The 20,541-nt window shown below is 36.8% G+C and overlaps 1 protein-coding gene across 1 annotated transcript in view; it reads left to right on the top strand.

The window, feature by feature from the left end:
* The window catches only part of Abcc9 (ATP binding cassette subfamily C member 9), a 142,774-nt gene that overhangs the window by 51,447 nt on the left and 70,786 nt on the right, over positions 1-20,541 (top strand). The window contains exons 17-22 of the mRNA XM_033766278.1: positions 1,387-1,459; positions 4,585-4,690; positions 15,427-15,465; positions 16,992-17,093; positions 18,184-18,268; positions 19,611-19,691. Coding sequence (XP_033622169.1) covers positions 1,387-1,459; positions 4,585-4,690; positions 15,427-15,465; positions 16,992-17,093; positions 18,184-18,268; positions 19,611-19,691 — 486 coding nt within the window. The remainder of the gene's footprint in view (positions 1-1,386; positions 1,460-4,584; positions 4,691-15,426; positions 15,466-16,991; positions 17,094-18,183; positions 18,269-19,610; positions 19,692-20,541) is intronic.

Raw genomic sequence — 20,541 nt, 5'->3', positions numbered from 1 at the left:
TTTTTTTTTTTTTTTTTTTTAATTTTTGTTTTGAGACAGGCTCATGTTAAGTTGCTAAGTTGGCAATGTTGAGTTTGAATTTGTGATACTCCTGCCTCAGCCGCTCACAGTTCTGGGATTACACATTTAGCGTTGCAACCCACTTAGGCAATGTGATCTTAAGGGACCGCCCTCGCACCTGCGGCCCTTTATTAATAGAAATACTATGCAGAACATTTTTCTGCGGTTTATTTACTTGAGTCATTGCAAGTTCCACCATGTCAGTGATGGTGCTGAATAGTTTCTGTGTCGGTTACCCCAGTCCAAACCCAGTGCCTCACCCTGTGTAAGTGCTTAGTGAGCAATTGTAAAGTGACCAACAATTTTGCCTTTTCATGCCATTTTCCTTCCCTGACTAATTTTGTGGAAAACTATGTGATATATGTTAAATCGATGCCGTAAGTTTCACCAGCTGGAGAAAACCTATAGGGAGAAACCCAAAGTAGCTCTTTTAAATGAGCTCAGTCAGAGCTTCCTAGGGCTATGTTTAGTTACGATTGAGGTGACACCAGTCCATTTTGTGAAATTTCTGACTAATAACAGGCTCAAGCAGCTCATCAGGTGTGGCTTTGAAATAAAATACTGACTTAGGAGGGAAGCGTAGCTACAGTGTCCTCCGTTTTCTCAGGCCCTGTCTTTTCCCTGACCCTACTTTGTCCTCCTAAATCTTGGATTTGGATCTGCCTCCTTTTGTTTTCCACTTTTGTAACTGTGAAATTACTAAGCCCACTTGAAACCTGCTAAAACAAGTAGCCTGTCGGGGGTGGGTATAGGGCTTTGTGATCGCTGGTCATTGCTGATATTTATACCACCAAGAGGAGCTGCCTCATTTCCCTCCTCCTTTACTCTTTCCTTGAAATTCAGTTAATAGCCCTAAATCTCTACAATTCAGGAAACTCGTCATTACAGACCCTCCCTCAGCTAATACAAACATTTTGCTGTTGTAATAATTTGTGGTTATTTCTGTTCTTCATTTTGTATCACTAAGATTTCTGGGGATTGTCTACTAGTGAAAAAAAATCAGTGTAAAGACTTCTTTGGAAAATGTTTGGGATAATTACTTTTTTAAAAAATCGCACATGTTAATGATCCAGGAATCCCCAGTTGTCAAAGAAAATTGCTATGATTTTTAGCATTCTTCTTAACGTCACTAACAGAAAGACTCTCTTTTACTTCCTTTTTAGTTTTTATTTAACACTAGAGGTTCTAACTCAAAGTAAGAATTTTATGACTGTGTGTTCTACCTTGTCTTAAAAGTTTCAGCCTTTTAAAAAGAAAATTTATTTTATTTGAGATTATTCTCTAGTACCACATATATAGTTTAATTTCTGTATTCTTAATTTTTAGGTCACAAATGGATACTTTTCATGGGGCAGTGGTTTAGCTACACTATCCAATATAGATATCCGAATTCCCACAGGTAAGCATTATTTGTTAAGCATTTTTATAATTGTTAATTATAACAACCACAGTTTTCCAAGATATCCAAGCTTAATTAAAAGAGGAAAACTTTTAAAAGGGATACCAATTAGTTATTATTATATATTTGCACCACTCTGCGAATGAGCAAATATATATCACTGTGATAATATTAAAACCTGTCCTTCAAACCAGGGTCTGTACTTTTGGACAGGTTGTTTTCTTACTGAGTTTGGGCCATGTAAACAATGGAGTCAATTGATTTCTCATTTTGTTTGAGAGAAACTTTAAAGAAAGAGTACATGAGAAAATTATCCTCTATGTCTGAAGAGAGTTAATGAAGATTTCATTTTTAAAAGGCTGGCTGTCCAATAATTTTATCTGTGTATCTATTTATGTATTTATTTTTAAGTTTTATTGAGAGACAATGGATCTACGAAATTGCATGTATTTAATGTTTGCATTTTGAAGAGTATAGATGTACATATGTGCTCATGATAATATTGTCCCAGTCAAGACAATAAATACATAGTAATATCCAAAAATGTCTCTGTGTTCTGCATTTTTTTTTTCTGGGAAGTACACTTAAAATCTGTTCTGTTAAATTATCTTAAAGTCCACTCTACTGTATTAGTAATGATAAGTTGTTGACCAGCAGATGTCTAGAACTTTTTCATCTCACATAACTGAAATTTCATTGTCACTGAACAACAGTTGCTCGTTTCTCTGTTCTGTCCACACTGGCAACTATTATTCTATTTTCTGCCTGTATGGATTTGACTATTTTTCAATACCTCGCATCAGTGGAAGTATGCAGTATTCGTCTTTCTGTTACTGGTGTATTTCACTTGGCACAATGCCGTCCAGTTCTGCCCATGCTGTTGGAAATGGTTGAATTTTCTGTTTTAAAGATAAATAATATCCCATTATATGTGTATTCCATATTCCATGCTTTCTTCACCCATCAGTTAATAGAAAAAGTTAACTTGTATCTTGGATGCCATGTGTAATACTACACTGAACACGAGAGTGCAGATATATCCTTAAGATTGTAATTTTAATTGTTTTCTATGGACATTCAGAAATGAGATTCTGGATCATGCAGTGGTTCTATTTTTAAGTTTTCTGAAGAGCCTGCAGACTCTTCCATAGTGACTGCACAGTTCTGCGTACGCAGCGTTTTGGTTTATCCATATCCTTGCCAACATTTGTTATTTTTTAAATAATTACTATCTTAACAAATGTGAGGTGCTTTGTCATTGTGGTTTTTATCAGTGTTTCTCTGATAATTACCTTTGCTGAACACCATTTTATACAACTGGTGACAATTTTCTATGTCTTCTTTGAAGAAATAGCTATTCGGCTACTTTGTTCTTTTTTTTTAATTTAAATTTAATTTATTGGTACGTTCTAGGTAGACAGTACAGTTACATTCATTACTGGGATCTTGTACCTTTACAGGCCAGGTATTAGTTCTTATTTTTTCCCATACTTTGTTCATTTTTAGTTGGGTTCTTTGTGGTTTATTTTGCTATTGGGTTGTAGGAGATTCTATGTATTTTTGATCCTATGCTCTTATCAGGCAGTTTGCAAATATTTTCTTCTATTCTGCCAGTTGCATTTTCCCTCTGTTGTTTGTTTTGTTTAATGTGCAGAAGGCTTCTATTTTGATGAGGTCGTGTTTCTCTATTTTTTGTTTTGTTGCCTGTACTTTTGATATTAAATCCCAGAAATCATTGCTAAATTCAATATCAGCTTTTTGCATTATGTTTTCTTTGAAGATTTTTATAGTTTCAAGTCTAACAATGAAGTTTGTCATCTATTTTGAGTTTATTTTGTGTGTGAGAAAACATAGCAGTCCAAATTCATTTCTTTGATGTGGATACTCAGTTTCTCCCACATCATTTGTTCAAGAAACTCTCTTTCTTCACTGTGTGATCCTGACAGCCTTGTCAAAGATCAGTTGCCTGTATAACAGTGGGTTTATTTCTGTGCTCTCTATTCTGTTCCATTGTGGGGTGTGTGTGTGTGTGCACGCGCACCTTTATGGCAGTACCACAGTGCTTTGATTACTGTAGCTTTGTAATATATTTTGGAGTTAAGAAGTATGATGCCTCCAGATTTCTTCTTTCCAAAAATTGATTTGGCTGTTTGGGGTCTGTTTTGGTTCCATTTGAATTTAAAATTTTTAAAAATTTCTGTAAAATGTGTTGTTTAAACATAGATTGAGGTTACATTGAACCTGTAGATTCCTTTGGAACACATTAACAATATTATTTCTTCAAATCCACGAATATGGGATGCCTTTTACATTTATTTGTGTTTTCTTAAATTTCTTTCATCAGTGTTTTAGTTTTTAGTGTATTTCTTTTTATTCCTTAGTTAAATTTATTCCCCCCCTTTTATTTAACTGGGGATCAAACTGAAGACCTTGTGCTTGCAAAGCAGGTACAGTGCCACTGAGATAATTTCCAGCCCCTAGTTAAATGTGTTCCTAAATATTTATGTCCTAAATAAATTTGTTCCTAAATATTTAAAAGATTAAGCTACTTAGGAATAAACCCAATACCTGGCTTGATGGCACATTCCTGTGATTCCAGCACTCAGTAGGCTGAAGCAAGAGAATTGTTGCAAGTTCAAGCCCAGCCTGGACTACATAGTGAGTTCAAGGCAAGCTAAATTATGTATTGAGACCCTTTCTCAAAGAAAAAGTCAGTAGGTTATGATTTTTCTGTTATATATATGCACATCAAAGTGAGAAATTAGACTGGGTGTCTTGATGACTTGACCCAAATTTCTTTCATTTCAATTATCAATTTTAGTCAAAACTATCTTTCTCCTGAGTGAAATGAATAATAAATTAAAAATTAATCTAGATTTATAAAATTATTTAATTACTCTCTTTAGTTCTCAGTTTTACAAACAGTAAACCAAGACCCACATATTTCTTTCTTTTTCCAAAAAGATGTGCACATCAAGGAAAGAAGCTGTTTAGATTGGTTTATTGCTGGAAGCCAAACCAGGCCACTGATTGTAAAACATTAGCCTTTTCTAAATTTGTTTTAATTTTATTTTGCTAGAAAACTTCCTTCTCATCTTCTTGTTCCCCTTTGTCTTCTTCTCCAGGTCAGCTAACCATGATTGTGGGTCAGGTAGGATGTGGGAAATCCTCCCTTCTCCTTGCCATTCTTGGTGAGATGCAGACACTGGAAGGAAAAGTTCATTGGAGCAAGTATGTGTTTTTTCATTGGCTTTTGTTCTCTATCAGTCTTCTAAGGAAAGGACTTAGAACAGTAGATTCATGTGTTGAGTCAGAGGACCCCCCCAAAAAAATAAGCACAGATTTTAAAAAAATTAGTGGCAATCATAAAACAATTTATTGGAGGGATTTATAATAGTATAAACTAGTATGTTGCTGAGATAAAAGTAAACTTGGGATTAGAAAAACAAATTTTAAAAAAATAAGTGAAAAACACTGTAGAATAACTTAATAATTCGATCTATAATAGAAGTTATGGAAACTTGCCTATTTATAAAGCCCAAATACAAACAGAGCCTTAATGATTCAAAGTTTGGAGAAGAAATAGAAAATGATCTTTTCCAAAATCTTCCTAAGAAAATGAAAAGAACTGATTTCCTTTTACACTTAATGTAAACTAGACACTAGAAGTATCTAGCTAAAGATGATGAGGCTAGACTAGTGTGATTGTACAACTCTAAAGATGTGGAAAAGGAGGTAACTATCTAGTGCGGTATTTCTTCTAAATATTGGAATGGTGCTTTTAAAGCACATTGTGGTAATGAGGGAGTTAGGAAAATAATGACATAACATTAAGTAATGAAGAGCAAATCCTATTTAATTTAATCTACCTAGTAGACTTCCCCTAAGTAGTTTATGAATAAAGTTGCTGTAGTTTCTGTAAGAAGGTAGAGCATTACCTAGTAGTTCTCAATCTGCCGTGCTTTTGCCCCGGGGACTACTGAACACGGTCTGGAGACATTGGTAGATATTTACTGGTTGTTAAACTGGTGAAGGGTGCTGCTACTGTTCTTGTGAGCAGAAGCCGGTGATGCTGCTGAACATCTTGTAATGTACAGGGTAGCACTGCCCCCGCCCCCCAAAACAAGAAATCATCTTGTCCCCAATGTCAGTTTGGCCAAGGCTGGGAAACCTCACTCCAATCCCATAGATATACTTTAGTATCATTTTGCACCTACTGTTATGAATCTGCGCTTTTCCTTCACAGATATTTCTCAAGGAGTAAAGACTGTATATAAGCCTGTTTAGAATAAACTTCATTTAAAATTACATTTAAAAGAAAGAGATGGTTGTATGAAATTTTACCTGGAATCAGAGCTGTAAAACTTGTGTTGAGTGTCACTGACAAAAGAAGGAGGCTGAGAAATTCTAAGAGTACAATTTAAAACATCTTAATTTTATGACCAGATAAGACAAAATTTCAGTCAAGTAGTAACAGAATGACAATAATAATAATAGCTATTACCCTGTGTATCATTATCTTCAAAGTAATTACTCAGAGTATTGGTACAAGAAATAATCCAAAAAGATACTTACAAAAAAAGAAAGAAATTATGACACAAATCTTTCTTGTCAATGAAGTAAGATAAGCTAGCAGTATGAATGAAACCAATTAACATATATATTGAAATACTTTTAAAACATCAGAACTTGTACCTTGGGAAAGTGTTTGGATTTCTCTGTTTCCTATTTATTTCTCTACTCTTTTGTTCTTTATGTTGTTCATATAGGAGAAACCATGGAATAATATTTGAGCTTGTGTGTTTGACTTATTTCACTTAACATTATTTTTTCAAGTTGCATCCATTTACTTACAAACGTCCCTGCAATTTATCCCCATTGGACAAGTCTAAGAGATGTTAGGCATGAATTCAGGACAGCATATTTAGCAGAGATCTCAGGAAATAATACTGCCTCAGTTTGTTTCCTGGACTTTTGCTGCTGTTCACTAATGTCAGGCACGAAAGGATGCTCACTGTGCCTCTATCACTGTCCATCTTGGAAAAAGAAACAAGTTCTAACTAGATAATTGTATTGTGCGACTTGCACCATAATAATCAAATGATTTGGGTTTGGTTTTACTCTCTTCTACCATCATTAAAGCAGAGGGAAAGAATGCGAAATAGTGACAGAAAAAGCTTGAGAGTTTTTTTCATACCTCTAGAAAGTCCTCTCAATCTGGTCTTCTTCAGTGTTATTTAAATCTTCAGGCCTCAACTGTCTCCTATATTATCACTAATAATTACCATTTTATTAATTAATAAATAATGTGAAAATGTAAAAATACTCATAATCTAATCATATACTGTCTTGTTTCTCTCAGCTTCTATGCTATTTATATTCATAAATATGGTATGATCTTTGTAATAAAGCTATGAAAAGGTAAAGAAATCAAACAGGAAATAAGGTTTAAATGATAGTCTGAGAAGTTTATAGAAATGCATGCAACACGGGCCAGGCATCCTCTGAGCTTCCTGGAAGGCAGCAAAGAGGGAAACATGAGATTTAAAAAAACTCAATTACTTGACAGAGTTTAAGATATTTCTTTTTGGAAAGAGCTTTAAAAGAAATCTCTCCCACATACCCTGATTTTTAAAAAGCCAATAACAGGTTATGTAATGTTTAACGCCCTCAGTCTTCCTAAAAATGTATTCAAAAGCAAATTCTATGTGTAAATTAATAAAAATAAAATTGAGAACACCACGAGTTGATTTAGGAAATGTTGAGTGTTCCGAAGGCGGGTGAGAGGGAGTGAAGGGTATGGTGTACATTGAATTAGAACAGTGTGGCCCAAGTTTGCAGGTCTTCAACATTTATTTGATCCAGGAATGATTAACCACATTTGGAGAAAAGGGTGGGTGGAACATCATTCGAACATGCTCTGTGTTCACTATGCTAGCACAGAGTATAGACGTTGTGTTTCTTGAATGAAGTGTTAGAACAACTCCTTTGTGTTGATACTGATACAGGTATGGAGCAGCGTGAGCAAGGACGTCGTCTCTGATCTCATGGACTTTCTACCTAGTGTATGGCCTGTGTACCATACAACAATCAACAAGAAAAAATAAATAATGTTAGGATGATTCTGAGTCTCTACAAAATCTCTGTAATTTAGAAAACATCTTTTGAGCTGGGGGTCGTGGCACACGCCTGTAATCCCAGCACTCGGGAGGCTGAGGCAGGAGGATTGTCCTGAGTTCAAGGCCAGCCTGAACTACATGTTCAAAACAAACAAACAAACAAACAAATAATCATCTACATTTGCCTTACTGAACAACTTCATATCTTTATGGAAGAAAGAACTAAGGTTTTCTTTTCTTATTTGTGTTGGCTCCACAGACAAATGAAAAATAAAGCCTCTAAGAGTAGAAAAGCTAAAATTCAGTTTTTTGATTAAAGGAATCACTTCTCTTTCATGGTGCCCTTAGTATTTGATGAAACATATTCTCAGGTCAGGAATGCTCAGAGGACACTGGCCCTGTGCTAAAGAGTTATTTGTAGGATGAGCATGGTGGTACACTTCTGTGATCCCAGCACTCGGGAGGATGAGGCAGGAGAATTGTCATGAGTTTGAAACCAGCCTAGGCTACATAGTAAGACCCTGTCTCAAAAACCAAAATAAAAAAAAATTGTTTCTGATTACTCTTTATTCTAGAGAAGAAAAGCACTGTGTCCGGTCTAATAAGAAAGGACATATAAATATTCATTATAGCAAAGCTAATTTAGAAATATGCAGGGCCAGGGATTTAGTTCAGTGATCCCTGGTACAAAAAGAAAGAAAGAAAGATGCAAAGGTTAAAAGTCTCATTTCAGCAGACTGAACTGTTTGATTTTTTTTAAAGCTTAAAAGAAAACGAAGCAAAACTATAAATGTTATGATAGGCATCAAATGCCCTGTTTCTTTGGTTCATGGTTTCCTTTATCTTTGGTTGTGTAAGTTTTTTCGCAAATGTGCCCTTATAGAATGGCATGAACAAAATCCGGTAAAGCACTCTCACCGATCACAGTGAGAAATACTTTGGGCTGGAGAGAAAGCTCTGCTATTTGGGCTGGACACATCCACACGGGTAGGACGTGAGGCACAGAGATTCTGCTGGATGTTTCCTGCTACATTGACCCAGGCCAACCTGTTGTAGAATCAGCAGACAAATGAGAAAGAAGAGGAAGGAATTTAAAAATTCTCTCTAGTTGTCAAAATGCCACTTTGCACATCAGTCTTGCATCTGGGTGTGCTTTTGTGTTTGCAGAAAATCAAGTGTGCCTGAATGAGGCTGGCCTTTCCTGTTTGATGTGATACACAATAATTTCTACTGTTATCTTCAGAGCTAAAATTAAAATGCCTTAGCTGATGGAGAGTTCCAGTGAAAGAGTCCAGAATGAGTAATAATTGTGGTAATCGTGTGAAAAAATAGTTGTCATTATTCTTTGGCTTCTTTTTCTTTTCCTTTTCTTCTCATGCATGCTCTCAGCCATTCTACTCCAGACCCACCTATCCTGATGTTCTATTTTCTACCACCATTGTATAATCAGCTTAATTGTTTTAGGACAGATGAATTGATAAGATATTCTTTTTGATGTAGCTTTGCTTGATGAAGGTGCCCATGGAGTCAGCTGTCCTGGCTCAGATGTAAGTTAGCCTGCTGAAGTCCCCATCAAGCTTTTCTTCTTCCAAATCTTGCTCCCTTTTTAGTCTTGCAAAAGCCACTCTTTCTCATTCCATAATGTGTCGACCATAATATTAAAAATTGTTATTGTCTCAACTTTGAATTTTACTCTCAGAGGAAAATGCACACACACACACACACACACACACACACACACACACAAATCCTATCCGTTGAAATCTTCACAATTGAAATCTTGCTCTGTATTCAGGATAGAGATTTATCTGTCCGGCCTCTTTCCTTTCTTGCTGCCATCAGCTCTGTTCACAACTTCAATGAATGGTTGAGAATGAGTCTAGACATGGAACACAGATTTCCAGGAAATCAAACAAGGTCCGCTGTTGGAATTTGGAGAGAACACCATTTCTTTATTTTGGAAGAGAAAATATAACTTCCCACAACTTGATTAAACATACTTTCATGTGAGAGACTACCACCTTATTTATGAAAAATATTAGGGAAAGAATTGGATATTTTTAAATTTGCTCACCGAAGATGAATTCCTCCATGATCTATATCTGTGTTTTCTTGCTTCCTCTAAGACCAATAAGTTTACAAAACATTTAACTTTTACTCATGAAGGGGCATACACGTAAATCCTTCTAAGAATAGGTCCTCAGAAGGGAAGATCCCCCACGTGCTGTCTTGCCTTTTTAAAGACCTTATTACATTAATCAATCCAGGGCTGGGGATTTAGCTCAGTGGTTCAGTGGCCTGCCTCACAAGCGCAAGGACCCGAGTTCGATCCCTGGTACCCCCCCAAAAAAACAAACAAACATTAATCAATCCTGCTCTTTTACAAATGTCTCTATTTATTGCCCTTCACTTTCTATTATTCTCCATTTTTAAAGTGGTCTTGCCTGTTTCTCAAAGAACTGGACTATTTCCATTTTAAAAGTAGCCCATTCATCCTTAACCTCCCAATGGAAGAATCTCATCAATGTCCACCTTAGGGTGAGATTCTCAATCATTTTTTGAAAAATCCTACTTCTCTTCTCCATAGCTTTTAGATTTCCCCTACTGGTGACTCCTTGAAGCCAATTTACTTCCTGGTTTCCTTGTTATTTTCAGTTATTTTATTAAAAAGATATATATTGCACACCTATTACATACAAATCATTGTATTGGTTGTGGGAGATAAATAAGTGAGCAAAGACAGCCAAGTCCCTATTTTCACGAAGTTCACTGGTTAGCAGGGGAGATCATGGAAAAGTAAAACAAAACAACACAACACAAAACCAAAAGACCTGTAAGTAATTATTTGAATAATTTAAAAATAAATACTAGGAAGGAGAAGTACATATGAGAACAAACCATAGGGGACTGGATGGAATCTGGGGCCAGCACAGGTTTTCTTTGGGGAAGTAAATAGATGAATGATAACTTGAACTCGCATTTTAGGTATAAACCAAAATTAAAAGGTCCATTGTCCTTGAAATCCAACCAGTCACCATCTCCATTCTCCCGACTTTCTTAGATCTGCCCTACATTTCTATGTGTATCTTAATTTCCACTTACTCTACTAGTTTCCCAATATTCCTGCACACTGTTGGTACCCTTACTTTTGACATGGAAATCTATCTGCTTCTCTCTTGCTTAGAATTTTTTATTGACTGACTGACAAAAACATATGAGAAATGTTCCAACAAATTTTGCACATGACATTAAAAGCCTTTCATGATCTGGTCGCTGTCTGATTTTTTAAACTCCTATCCTTCCATCCCACCACCTTTAATAGCACGCTCCAGGAGCATAGAGCTTCTGATGAGATAGAACTTACTCCTGACTTTTACTTCTAGTAATAAGTCAGATGTTGTCTCTTTAGGAGTCTTCTTCCATTCTCCTACAACTTCAGTGAATCCTTTCATCTGAGCCCACTGCTCTTGATTCAAAACACTAATGAGAATTGTTCTTACACCATGACACTCTAAAACCAAAGCATACTGTCATTTATTATGTGCTCCACACTGAGGTCAGTCTGTGGCTTTTTTTCCATTTGTTTGTAGGAAAGCAGACTCTCCAGTCTGTCTCTCTATCATCTGTCTATCACCTGTCTACTGATTATCATCCATTGTTCTAATTTCAAGCCATAACCTCCTCCAACTACCCTCTGTCTCTTTCTTTTCATGGATAAAACAATATTTCCACTCATTATCTTTAATTCCTCATAGTCTGTTCTCACCACAGCCACCTGCAATCAGGTTTCTGTCTCTACTATTAGACTGAAACTAGTCCTAGTTCCCTACCAAAGCCCTCGATGGCATTCTGGTTATTTTGTTCATTGGAAACATTTTAGCTCTTATTTTACTTGATCTTCTGACCACCAGGCTTTGTTACAATACCTGTCTTCTTCGAAACATCTCCTTGCTTAGTTTCCAGTGAAAGTCATAATCTAGTTTACCTCTTAAAGCTATCTCCTCCTCTTGATTCCTCCTATAGATTTCTCTTCCTTGGTTACTTTGTTAAATAGTGATGTTCAGATTTCTATCTTCTTGTCTTCTGCCTCTGTGCACACTTGCTGGGCGATCATCCACTTGCCCATGTCTTGAATTTTTACTTCCTGCTCTTCATCTTCTGGTATCTTATGAAACAAGCTAGAAATGTTGAAGTATTTATTGAGTTTTTACTAATAAAAGGTAGAATTCACAGTTTTGGTAGCTAAGGCGTAGATCATGAGAGAAAATCACTCCAAAGTCTTCATTTATTTTCTCTTCTGAGCTTTAAATTCCGCTTCCTGGCCACGACCACTTGGATGTTACTTAGGCACCATAAACCGAGTGTGTCTGATGCTTACCTCACTATCTTCCCCCAGCGTAGGCACTTCCTGTCCTGTACTTCTTATTCTTGACCCTTTCCCTTTCATCCCTTCCTTCTCCTCAACCGTAAAATGTTAGGTATTTAAATATTTCCATTTCTCATCACTCACTTAGCATTGTCTTTTTTATCTTTTCCACTTCTTAGGATTATACTCAGGGATTTTGCACTGAGCTGCACCCTCAGATCTTTTTATGTTTTATTTTGAAACAAAGTCTTGTTAAATCATTTTAAGTGGCCCAGGCTGTCTGTGCTCAAACTTGTGACCCTTCTGCTGCCACCGGCGAGAGCACTGGGATTACAGATAGACATGGGCTGCTGCGCCCAGGTATCACGGCCCTAAAATAGAAGAACTGCATTCTGTCTCCATTACTTTGACAACCTCCAGGGATCTCTGTACCACCCACCTCGTCTTGTTCCCTCAAATTCATTCGTTACAATCTGTGACCAGAGTGATGTTTCCAAATGGAACCTAGCCCTCTCGTACTTGCAATTGAAACTTTTCCATGATTTTCAATTCTGTGAGGAAAAAATTCATTTTCCGTACAGTGGTTTGCAAACCTCCTCACTGAGTGACTGTGCTTACTTTTTAAGGTTCGTGTGCTTTTCTTCAGTGACTACAGCCACAGTTTAGCCATGCTGAATTTCTACCAGTTCCTCATCTGAGCAGGGTACCCCATGCAATATGTACTTTCTGCAGCCTGAAGTGAAATGTTTCTCTTGCCCTTTTTCTTCATCTGGGTCACTTTTAATGATCCCTTTGACATGAACCCTAATGTTAAAACTGTTTTGCCAAAAGTGACTTGGCTGTCCTTTATCTGCACTCCAAAAATCAGCCTTTACCCCACCCATCTTAGTGGTTATTCTTTTGTGTTGTTCCTACACGAGTAACACAGCATGGAGGAAAGATTGAATCCTAATTTGCACTACCCTCAATATCTTGGGCACCAGAGGGTGATCCGAAATATTTTAATTGATATTGAATATAGTTGGAATTTAGTAAATCAGTATTGGATACATTGGTAACTTCCAAATCCATGTCTTTAGCGCAGGCTGACATTTTCAAACGTTCAATGGGCATCACACCTGAATGGCACATATGCAAACAGACCTACTAATTTCTGTCAGACACCTTCTCTTACACCTCTCTTCTCCAAAGTAACTAAAGGCATTGAGGTCATCTATTGATTTTTCACCATTAAAAAATGAAGTGTAAATTTTCTTGTGCTCTAGAGCATATGTTGTAGAAAATACAAGGTGTGAAGGAAAAATACAATGTTTTTAATTTTTTAAAAAATTATTATAATAAAAGACTCATTGCCATGAATCTCACTCAAAACACTGCCCCTTGCTTCATTCACACTTAGCCATCATTTTTGCCTCTCTCTGAAGCAGTTCGGGAAGTTCTCTTCAATGTCTCTAGTTGAGCTGTTCTGGCTGCCCCCATGTCCTGAGTCCATTCCAAATGTCTACCTTTCATGGCCATTTTGACTTCAGGGAAGAGACAGAAGTCACGTGGTGTAGGATTCATTGAATAAGGTGGATAAAACCACACTGTAATGTTGTTATGAGCCTGCCCTTCCACTGGATGAGAGGCAGCAGCCACATGAACTGTATTTGTTATCACATCTCATAATGATATTCAGGAAAGAGGACTTGCAGAACTGCTTTAGGAAGTGGCAAAAGGATGGGATAAGGGTCTTCCAAGGGAAGGAGAAGATTTTGAGGGAGATTAATGCTAAGGGGTCTTTTAGTGTAAGAAAAATTTTAAAACGTAAACATTCACTAAATATTTTGAAAATTGAGCAGTTCATCTCTTTGTTTTTGTGAATAACTTAAATGAAGGAATAATCACTATTGAGAGGAATCTTTTTGTCAAAGATGGCTTCTTCCTGCCTCTATTAGCAATGTGCATTAGTGAACATAATTATTAATATTCTAAACCAAATATCATTAGGTAATGTAATTAAGTGAATTTTTCCATAAAAAAGCATAAGACAATTTCCCAACTCCAATATGATCCACTTTTGGAGTTCCTATAGACTTAAATTATGTGTATATTTATTGAATTCAGGTCTTTCTTTCAGAATGATGAATTTCAACTCTACTTAACAATAAAATGAACTTGTCTTTTGGAAAGACACCCAGCAGAGGGATGGCTGGGTCAAATGCAACCTCTAGTCCCAGCTCTTTGAGGTATCTCCATATTGATTTCCACTTTCCAAAGGAATTAAAAGAATCATATCATAGAGATATATGCGAACCCATGTTTATAGCAGCACAGTCTGTAGTAGCTAAAACTTGGAAACAGCCCATTTGCCCATCAGTTGGAAACTGGATAAAGAAGATGTGGTTTTTCTATAAAATGGAATATTACTCATCCATAAAGAATGAGAAATTAGATTCATTCATAGGAAAATGGATACATATTGAGGATATACTCCTAAGTGAAATAAATAAGTCACACATGTGTAAATACCAAATAGTTTCTCTGGTGTGAATAAACTATAATAGTACATAAGATCCTAATGATATAATGAACAATGTGAAATAGGAAGAAAGGGGCTAAAGGTGTAGGGAAAGTGGGAAGGGTAGGGGAAAGCTAATAAGGGAAAAGGAGAAAATATGAGAAACTGAAAAAATGGAAATGAAGTGTTTGTAAAGGGGGAGGGAAGGAGGGGTGAAGGGAGGGCAGGGACAAGGGGCAAAATGAGAACCAAGACCTGTCATGTAAAGGTGCAAGATCCCAATGATGAATGTAACTGTACTGTATACCTAAAATGTACCAATAAACTCAATGAGGAAAAAAACAAAAGTAAATGAACTTGTCTTAGGTATATTTTCCTAATATAGGTATAATTAAATGTAATTAGTCAAACTCCACTTTTTACATAAACCTTATCAATCAATAACTGATTATATTCAGATGTAGTTTGATTTATCATGTATATGTCTTTCTTTTAATACCTTAAGGGCCAGCAGTGTTTTTTGCACTTTCCATGTTTTGAGTCCAAAAGTGATTTCTTCTGCTCGTCTCATAGAGTAGTTAGTTATTTAAAGAGGTTACATTTAAATGGTAAAAGTAGGGAGATAATGGAAACCTATAATCCTTATGAAACTAGGAAACTTTCTGGAGAGGTTACCCAAGTCCACACAGCTAATTGGAGCAAAGTTGGAACTAGAATTCAGGTCACGGTGCGAACCAAAATTTTGTATGGAAGATAACAGTGATATCTTTTGGAAGTTTATTAAATAATAATTTCCTAGCTGAAGATGACATAATAGAAGAATATTATTTATCCGGCTTGTCTCTGAAATTAATTTCAAAAACCATCTGAGAAATGTAGATGCTTCATCCAGTGTTTATTTTATCTCCCGCCTGATATTGTGCACATGTTCATTCTATATTTATACTTCATAATTAATGGACATTGTTTGCCATACTTGCAGTGTAAATGAATCTGAGCCTTCTTTTGAAGCGACCAGAAGGTATTATTTCTATTTTAACCCGAGTTTAATAAAAATAACATCCTTCTTCAGTCTTCACTTTAATCCCTTACTCCTGGCCATGTTGTTCATTCTGATGGTGTACAGTTATTTTTTCAAAGTGTTACATATTTCTAAAGCAGTAGTTCACAACCTTTGCAGACTGCCGAAAGAATTGATTTGTCAACAAAAATGGGTTATATGTATCCTGTTTTTATCTCAGTCACACGTTTTGACTTTAGCTGAAGCTCGGGCTGTTCTTGTTAAACTAGATTTGAGAATTCATAAAATAAACACGTAAGAATTAATGGATATGTTGATTATAGTTCAAACAATGATGAAGTCTGACCTATAAGGCAGCGATCAGGAGGCAAGTGCTTTATCTATTCAACAAAAGCTACCCTTAGGGGCGGGGCTTTAGCTCAGAGGTGAAGCACCTGTGTAGCAAGTCTGACACCCTGGGATTTAGCGCCAGCACCGAACAACAGCAAAGAGTGAAAACCCTCTTCAAGACCAGGGCAACGGGAGGCAGACACATCAGAGTTTGGGAACCACTGCTTTACTGCACATGTAATTATCTAAATGATTACTAGCACCCTATACATTGCCACGTCTTCTAAGCTCCTAAGATGGAATGTTTCAGGATGATTTCTGACCGTCTAATGTTTCTTAAACTTACTCTCCTTTAATGCTCATTCCTTCATTAGTACTTACAGATCATGGACTAACTATGGAAATCCAACTTTTAAGCTGATCTGTCCCCACCCCAGTCCCACACCCTCTTCATCTTCAGCTCAGATGTATTTTCCTAATTATTGCAAATCAAAGTCATATATATATATATATATATATATATATATATTAGAATTTTCAAGGCAAAAAATGGAAGGGGAGGGGAGGAAATTTATCATTAAAAATAAAGTATATGAATATGTGTTTAAATATAGTTTTAAGATGTGTCATTTCAATATTGAAATGGATTTAAGGTGTTTATGTTACTCACTACCTTTAAAATATGACAATGTAGGGAAGGGGATTTAGCTCAGTGGTGCCACGCCTGCCTGCCAAGTGCAAGATCCTGAGTTCAATCTAGTATCAAAAAAAAAAAAAAAAGACAATGTAATTAAGCCACAAGAAAATAGCATAATCATACTATCAATTCTTAGTTTTTTAAAAAATCTACATACAAAATTCACTGTAGCATAAAGTGCTTTTAATAGAAAATAAAATATCTGTGGTTATTGGAGAAAATGAATTTTTATTAATTGCAGAAATTATAGTCATTTTCAAAAAGAAAATAAATTGGTAATTTGTACCTCAAAACATTATATGACATTGTGATTAAATTTTAATCTCATTAATTTAGTTGGCTTAAAGAATTGTTTGTTTAAAATTTTCTTTTAGAAGTTTTCCATCTCTGTGTCTGAGGTCTCTTATCAACTACTTTCCCCTTTGTTGTAATAAAATAAATACACAGTGCAGCACCCTTGCATAATTCTAGTATTTTGTTTTCCTTTTCCATTTTCCAGTAGGAACAGATATTCTGTGGCTTATGCAGCTCAAAAGCCTTGGCTACTAAATGCTACAGTAGAAGAAAATATTACCTTTGGAAGTCCTTTCAACAGACAAAGGTAATTTTACACATATAAAATTTAGAACTGGAACAACAACTATTTTGGATCCATATTCTTGATCTGTGGTTTCTGGAACCTTTGCATAAGAGTCTTCCTTTCTTCCCTACTTGGCCCACTTCTGCACTCACCCTCACCGTGTTTTGAATCAAGTCATTTAAGAAAATCCTTACTGGAAGTTCCAGCCCATCCTGTATACTCCTTGAAAGAGTTAGGACAACAAGACCAAGCCATAGCAACATTTGTGTGGGAGGGAGGGTTGCTAAGGTTATTGGATGATCAGATTAAAAAAAGCGGGGGGAAACTCAAGGTAGTTGAAGAAGGAGAGCTGTGGACCAGAGAATAATCAAAGATCTGAGAAGCTGAGTGACCTGTGTATTTCCTGTCCCAGCCATCTTCCCCTGGAGCATCGGAAAGTATGACCCTTCCCTTGACCCTCCTTTATAAGGGTGAATCATCAGACCCTAAATTGGGACTTAGAGGTGGAGAATCAAGATACTGTGGGAGAAAAACAACCTTCCTGGGTCTGTCTGGGGTCTGGGAACAAGTCAGACAGAATGGGGTTCAGAAGGCTGAGATGAGTTCTTTAGGGGGGCATAAATTATGAGTACGCTAGGGAGGCACTGCAAGCTGTAGAGGTGAGGAAGACCAGGTAAAGGTGATGTTTCATCTGGAGGTGAATTCTGACAGATTAGATGGAAGTAGGCATATAGAAACAGATATTCTGTAGTGGGATCAAGGAGACATTTAGGATTCCTTGAAATAATTACCCACGCAGGCAGTGAGTTACCTGCACTTGGAGGTGACAATAAAAGTGTAAAAAGCATGGATCGTTGAGCGAAAGAAGCATCTAGAATAAGAATGGACAAACATGAGAGTAGAAGAGGGAACAAGCAAGAATGATTTGAATATTTTAAGGCTACAAACTGAGAAAACAAAGCCATTGAGATTTTTCCCGGCATCTCTAGCACCTGTGATTCCCTCCATCACCAGTAAATATTGGAAGTTCAGCTTCCAAGGCATAGAACCTGGAGTGTGGGTGGACAGAGTCGTAATAGTGAATTCAAATCCAAAATCACTTCTCCCGAAGGTACAAAGCTGTCACGGACGCCTGCTCTCTTCAGCCAGACATTGACCTGTTACCATTTGGAGACCAAACTGAAATCGGGGAGAGGGTGAGCTATGTATCGTTGAATTAAACAGCGCACAGAACCTAGATAGTCTCTGGTTGTCTTTGCTCCCTCGTGGATCAAATGAACTCCGAGAGAGAAGTTGAATGGTGTCCTAGTGACAGGCTCCAAAATGTGAGGACAAGTCTTCGGATGTCACCGTCCCTTAAGGACTTATCAAGTAATCACCCTTGGGAGTTCTCAGAGGAAATAAAATGCAGTTCCTGGCTTTGGCTAAATATATTTTTACTGACTTGGAGCTTACTTTAAATTGCTTCGGAACCTGAGGTTGCTTCCAACAGCTTCTTCCACTCTCGTCAACCTCTGTTTATTTTTGTTAAAGCGTTCTGTTTTCTTTGTGTAAACATGTTTTACGTTGACGTCGTGCTATTCTGACCAGCTGAAAAATGTTTACACCTCAAGTCTTTATGACATCGGTAACTAAATACATTTAACCTCATAGGTATCAGGTGCCAGGCAAAAGCTTTATGCATATTACCTACTTTGACAACAAATATGTCTTGTAGGTGTTAATTGTTCTCTATGTTCTATAGCTGAGAAAAAACAAGGCCTAAGAACTTGCCCAAATGCAGTTAGTGGTGTACCAAGGATTATTCTGACTCTGTTGCCTTTTGTTCTTAATGGCTTTATTACATCAATTGCTCTTTATTTCAGCATAGTATAATGTTTAAGAAAACTGACTTAACTTCTCTGAGCCTTAGTTTCCACGCAGGTAAAATGAGAATAGTGCCTCCATATTGGAGTTTCTATAAGAAAAGAAATAAGAAATGTAAAGCCATTTACACAAACCTAGCACATACTAAGCTCTAAATTAATACTAGTTTCTAAAAATTATAATTAATGCTTCCTTATGAAAGAATACTGGTATATAATCCTGTTTAATATAACGTAATATCAAATATAAGAACTATGTGTTAAATAATCTGCAGGAAACTAGAAAAATGTGGAATTGCTCGCAGTTTTTGGCATTCACCAAGGGTTTTTTGTTTTTTTTTGGTGTCGGGGATCAAACTCAGGACCTTGCACTTGCAAGGCAGGTGGCAGAACCACTGAGCTAAATCTCCCGCCCTGTCCGAGGGTTTTAATTTCAGTAAAGCAGAGCTCTCTATCAGAGTGAAAAGATAAATGTCAATAGTGGAAAAGCCTCTTGATGCAATTCAAGTGCTATTAGACCATTTTTATTTTTTCTTATCAACGTTACCACAATTTAATTAACAAATTCCCAGTAATTTAAAAACATTTCAGATTTTGTATTTTAAAGGCAATTTTACCAACAGATCCTATATTAACAGGGACAAAATGATGTTTCTGGTTATTTCTTCCCTAGGGCATCAACCTGAGTGGGGGACAAAGGCAAAGAATCTGTGTGGCACGGGCGCTCTATCAGAACACCAACATTGTCTTCTTGGTAAGGACACTGCCTTTCTCTTTATTTCTGTTTCATTTTTCCCTCTAGGAAAATGAGCCTTTAAAGAGACAGGTCAAGTAGCACAAGGAAAGGTGGTTTAACTTGGGAAATCATAGAGTGCTTAGGGGAACGAGGGCTCCCCATACAAACCAGTAGAAGACTGGCATGGAAAGTTGAGAACCAGGGGGAACCAGTTTGTGTCCAAGAGACTGTGGTGCTCTCACAGTGGTTTAGCTGAGTTTCCTGGCCAGGAGGATCACTGATAAGGGAGTGTGGAGTGTTGGATCAACTGCACAGAATCATGAATCTTCTTATTTATATTTTATGGCAAAGAAAGAAAGACCAAAGCATTTCCTCAGTGGACATGGAGTAAACACAGCTGTCCATTCTAGAGTCATGCAATTCAGGCTCCAATAAGATTTGTGATGGTTCCTAAAGCTATGGAAACCTTGATCCTGCTCTAGACCTATTGCATCACAATTTGAAAGAGTCTAGAGCTGTCTCTAAAAAGCTCCATAGGTGATGCTCACATTTATATTGGAGTACTAATGTATTTTGCCAATGTGGTGACAAAATTTGATGCTTGCATTAATAATGATTTGGGTTTCTCCAGGAGGTGGTTCACAGTCAAAATAATGTAGCCCATAAATGCACCAAGACCAGTGGGTTATGTATTGTAGGATTCCTTTGCCTTCTCTTTCTGGATAAACTGCTGGGCATTCATAAATTGGCTTCCTGGTCTTGCTCATTTCATCTTAACTGTAGAACTGCTACAAAATGTAAGCGGGAGCTCACCAGTGAATCTGGATCCTGTATATATATGTGTGTGTGTGTGTGTTTGTGTATATAT

The sequence above is a fragment of the Fukomys damarensis genome, unplaced genomic scaffold (assembly GCF_012274545.1).
Source record: "Fukomys damarensis isolate Sample0158 unplaced genomic scaffold, DMR_v1.0_HiC HiC_scaffold_19, whole genome shotgun sequence".
Taxonomy (NCBI): domain Eukaryota; kingdom Metazoa; phylum Chordata; class Mammalia; order Rodentia; family Bathyergidae; genus Fukomys; species Fukomys damarensis.
The sequence above is the reverse complement of the archived record's forward strand: the minus strand, read 5'-3'. Positions and strand labels throughout refer to the sequence as shown.